The sequence below is a fragment of the Sinocyclocheilus grahami genome, unplaced genomic scaffold, assembly GCF_001515645.1.
Source record: "Sinocyclocheilus grahami isolate Dianchi unplaced genomic scaffold, SAMN03320097.WGS_v1.1 scaffold2024.1, whole genome shotgun sequence".
In the NCBI taxonomy this organism is placed as follows: domain Eukaryota; kingdom Metazoa; phylum Chordata; class Actinopteri; order Cypriniformes; family Cyprinidae; genus Sinocyclocheilus; species Sinocyclocheilus grahami.
The window spans coordinates 44,258-49,172 of NW_015507203.1; the positions used below are offsets into that span (position 1 = coordinate 44,258).

General features: G+C 40.0%; 1 protein-coding gene across 1 annotated transcript in view; it reads right to left on the reverse strand.

Annotated features, from left to right (window-relative positions):
- Positions 1–4,915, reverse strand: part of LOC107573753 (endothelin-converting enzyme-like 1) — a 46,894-nt gene that overhangs the window by 7,161 nt on the left and 34,818 nt on the right. Inside the window, exon 13 of the mRNA XM_016260196.1 lies at positions 3,681–3,732. Coding sequence (XP_016115682.1) covers positions 3,681–3,732 — 52 coding nt within the window. The remainder of the gene's footprint in view (positions 1–3,680; positions 3,733–4,915) is intronic.

Consider the following 4,915-nt stretch of genomic DNA (forward strand, 5'->3'; position numbering starts at 1 on the left):
CAACTGACACATAGCAACCCTGATTCCCACCAGGCAACCGAGGTGAACCCAAAACCCTTTCAGCTGCTATGTCGACAGATTCATTTGCAAATCAAAGCATTTTGCAATAACATATCAGCTACTGTTGTGCAGGCATGAATTGACCAATTAAAACAGAGGTCGTGGTAGGCCTCAGGAAGAGTAACACTGATAAACTATAGAACATTACAAACATGCCAGACCTGCAATGACTATTATCGGATAAGCGTGTAGGTCTCTTTAGGTTTATAACATTGACAGTGTGTAAAAGAGGCTCTACTGATATGTGAATAACAGAGGAAACTGTTTTATTGCAGTTTGAGGGACTGTAACCTTGGCTCTGGTCTCAGACACAGGCCGATACTGCTGTACAACAGCATTGTCCGTTCCAGTGTAAGGAAAGTGAGCGGAAGGGTGCGATCCCTGTCCTGCTGTGCAACTTTCCAGATGTTACTCAAAGGATATGATTTCATTCTTGCAGTGTTATCTGCACAAGCAAAACAGTCTGTGGGTCAACACAGTAAGACAAGACCCCTGTGAATCCGACACACAATACTGAGACATCCCGCAAGCAGTGCACACCCATAATGCAATACACAGACTCGCACAAGATCTGCTGCTCTAGCCAGTCAATAATGACCGGCTTACTCTACACTGTTACATCGCAACTCGCCATTCATATTTAAAACGTATTTTTTAACAGTCACAAAGAAAGTTTCAAAACATAAGTAGGACATACTATACATTATTCGATTTCGGATGCAGTGTACATTGGAGAGGGACCTTTTTTTAGGGTCGGTAATGGTCTTTTTCTATTTAAAGGATTTAAATAATTAAATGGTTTAAAGTGATTTAAGGGAATAAAGAATTAAACAGAAGAATAGTGAAAGAACAATAATTTGTTCTAATCCATTTGAACTATTTGCACTATTTTGCACACATTTACTCTTATTCGTATGCCTGATATGTCGAAAATGTGAAATGTTTCTTGTCACGTTACAATCAGTTATGAATTAAATAAATGGCTTAAAACTTTTTATGTTTTTTGGCCATTCATTTACAGTTTTGGGGGCCTAAAAAGTGCACATTTTGAAAATGGGTTTCAAAGTGCATTTTTGTGAAACCAATGCCATTATCATCTCTGTGTAAACTACAAAAACTCAAATTTGTGAAAATGGTGACGTCGTGTGCATATGTATTACATGTTCAGTCTTTAGGTACCTGTTTCTTTAAAAAGTGACATCGCCAACTACTGGCCTGGAATGCATAATATAGCATTTTTAGTTGTTTTCGCAGATCCGTGGATCATTCTCATAATGTTGTCGTCTGTACGTGAAACTTTTCAAAAATGCAAAGGAAAAACATTTCTGTTTTTAGTTGCCTATATCATTGTTGTCATGTATTCATACCCCCCAGTTCCTGGAGAGCCACTGTTCTGCAGAGTTTTGTCATAATTTGAGAGGACAACACCTGATGTTCTATTCAGAGCTGTTTGTGTCCTCTGTCTCAGAATTATGTTTCTATGGCAGTACTATCAAACACACACACGCACACTAAAAATTACAAAAATTACAACAAACTTTATATATAAAAAGAATATATATTTACTAATATAATAATTATATATATAATGGGATATATAAAAATAAAATCTAATTCAAAATATTAACAAAAGCTATAATAATATATCAATGATACTAAAATAAAAAAATGTGTGAGTGTGTGTGTAAGTGTGTGTGTGTATGATAGGGTGTGAGTGTGTGAATGATAGTGTGTGAGTGTGTGTATGATAGTGTGTGAGTGAGTGCGAGTGTGTGTGTGTGTGTGTGTGTGTATGATAGTGTGTAAGGGTGTGTATGATAGTGTGTGAGTGAGTGCGAGTGTGTGTGTGTGTGTGTGTGTGTATGATAGTGTGTAAGGGTGTGTATGATAGTGTGTGAGTGAGTGCGAGTGTGTGTGTGTGTGTGTGTGTGTATGATAGTGTGTAAGGGTGTGTATGATAGTGTGTGAGTGAGTGCGAGTGTGTGTGTGTGTGTGTGTGTGTATGATAGTGTGTAAGGGTGTGTATGATAGTGTGTGAGTGAGTGCGAGTGTGTGTGTGTGTGTGTGTGTGTATGATAGTGTGTAAGGGTGTGTATGATAGTGTGTGAGTGAGTGCGAGTGTGTGTGTGTGTGTGTGTGTGTATGATAGTGTGTAAGGGTGTGTATGATAGTGTGTGAGTGAGTGCGAGTGTGTGTGTGTGTGTGTGTGTGTATGATAGTGTGTAAGGGTGTGTATGATAGTGTGTGAGTGAGTGCGAGTGTGTGTGTGTGTGTGTGTGTGTATGATAGTGTGTAAGGGTGTGTATGATAGTGTGTGAGTGAGTGCGAGTGTGTGTGTGTGTGTGTGTGTGTATGATAGTGTGTAAGGGTGTGTATGATAGTGTGTGAGTGAGTGCGAGTGTGTGTGTGTGTGTGTGTGTGTATGATAGTGTGTAAGGGTGTGTATGATAGTGTGTGAGTGAGTGCGAGTGTGTGTGTGTGTGTGTGTGTGTATGATAGTGTGTAAGGGTGTGTATGATAGTGTGTGAGTGAGTGCGAGTGTGTGTGTGTGTGTGTGTGTGTATGATAGTGTGTAAGGGTGTGTATGATAGTGTGTGAGTGAGTGCGAGTGTGTGTGTGTGTGTGTGTGTGTATGATAGTGTGTAAGGGTGTGTATGATAGTGTGTGAGTGTGTGTATGATAGTGTGTGAGTGTGTGTAAGTGTGTGTGTGTGTGTATGATAGTGTGTGAGTGAGTGTGAGTGTGTGTGTGTGTGTGTGTGTGCGCGTTTTTGTGACAAATGAGGACATAAATGTGTATAATGACAAAGGTATGACAGGTATTACAAGGAGAAGGTGACTTTTCAGGACATTACCCCATGTCCGTCCCCACATTTCAAAACACTTATAAATCACACAGAATGGAATGTATTGAAAATCTGAAATAGCAGAAAGTCTCCTGTGAGGGGTAGGTTTAGGGGTAGGGTTGGTGTAGGGCAATAGAATATACGGTCTGTACAGTATAAAAACCATTACACCTATGGAGAGTCCCCACTTTCACAAAAACAAACCTGTGTGTGTGTGTATGATACTGTGTGTGAGTATGTTTATGATACTGTGTGAGTGTGTGTAAGTGTGTGATAGTGTGTAAGTGTGTGTGTATGATAGTGTGTGCGTGTGTGTGAGTGTGTGTGTGATAGTGTGTGAGTGTGTGTGGTCTGCTAATATTTGTCCCCTCTAACAGATTTTGTGAAGGGAAATCAATAAAAGGCTGCAGCTCTCAGAGAAAAGCCACAATAGCCATAAACACACACTCTCTCTCTCTCTCTCTCGCTCTCTCTCTCTTCAGAAGTGTCACTTTCTCAAAAGACGCAGTAAAGCCATTTTCACCACCGCCCTGCAAACACACACACATCAGGCGGATGATGCTGAACATTTAAGACTGTATAAGATGTACTATAAAACACACACACACACACACACACACACACAGCAGCTGATTATTATACTAATGAAGTCTATAAGTTTACAATCACTGAATGTCTGGCCGCTGGTGAAGATGTAACCAGTCTGTATTCACACTTTGACTTCAGGACTGAGGGAATCACAGAGAATCACCAGAGGAATGACTGTGATACTCACTGAGGGAATTCAGGATCGTAGAGAGTCGGCTGGAGAATTCCTGCAGGAAAAACTGAAGAGAAAGAATGAGAGAGATGAGCTTACAATGATGACGGAAAGTGCAATATAAAAATATGACGCTAATTAATTATGACGCTAGTTAATGAGGTTTCATCTCTGTTTCTGTCTCACTCGCTGTCAAATTCAAATTTAAATCAGCTTTATTGGTGCAACAAACTGTAGATTGTATTGCCAAAGCATTTATACGAGCAAGAAAAAAAACAAAGAAAAGAAATGAAGAATGAACAAAGATGTAATGAAAATGAACTCTCTCTCTGACTCTATCTGTCTGTATTGATCCTCTAACAGGTGGCATTTATTTCCCAGATAATGATGAAAGCTTCTTTGTGATGTGCAGCTGGAAAACAAATGAATACATATAATAAATAACGCCTCAGTGAAGATGTACGAATGCTGAAAGGTTTGTGTGAAGAAAATATCATTAAAAACAACAGCTGTCAATGGAAAGCCCTCACCATAAGAGAAAAATACAGTAAATAAGTAGGATGATATACACTAGCGTTCAGAAATGTGGGGTTGGTACAGTTTATTCATGTTATTAAATCTCTTCTGCTCACCAAAGCTGCATTTATTTGATAAAAAATACAGTAAAAATCTGAAATATTATTACAATTGAAATGAACTGTTTTCTATTTGAATATCTGTTCTACTTTAATTTATTTCTGAGATCAGAGCTGAATTTTCAGCATCATTCCTCCAGTCTTCAGTGTCACATGATCTTCAGAAATCATTCTAATATGCTGATTTGCTGCTCAAGAAACATTTCCGATTAGAGGAATTATTCTGAAAAAATAAGGATTCAATTCTCTTCCAGTGACTCGGCATCAGTGTGGAAAAGTCTGAAAGAAATCACCACCTACAAGACACCATCCCCCAGCACTGTGGAGAATCAACACCTGGCAGACGATCTGAACGAGTTCTACTGCAGGTTTGAAAAGACACCCCACACCCGCCCTGAACACCTCTCCACACAACCACTCACACCTCCAGCAACCCCCCTCTCCCCCACACCTGCAATTCAGATCAGCGAAGACGAGGTGTGCCAGGTCTTCCGGAAGCAGAAAAGGAGAAAAGCACCAGGCCCAGACTGTGTTACCCCAGCCTGTCTGAAATCCTGTGCTGACCAGCTGGCCCCCATCTTCACACAGATCTTCAACAGATCACTGGAGCTGTGC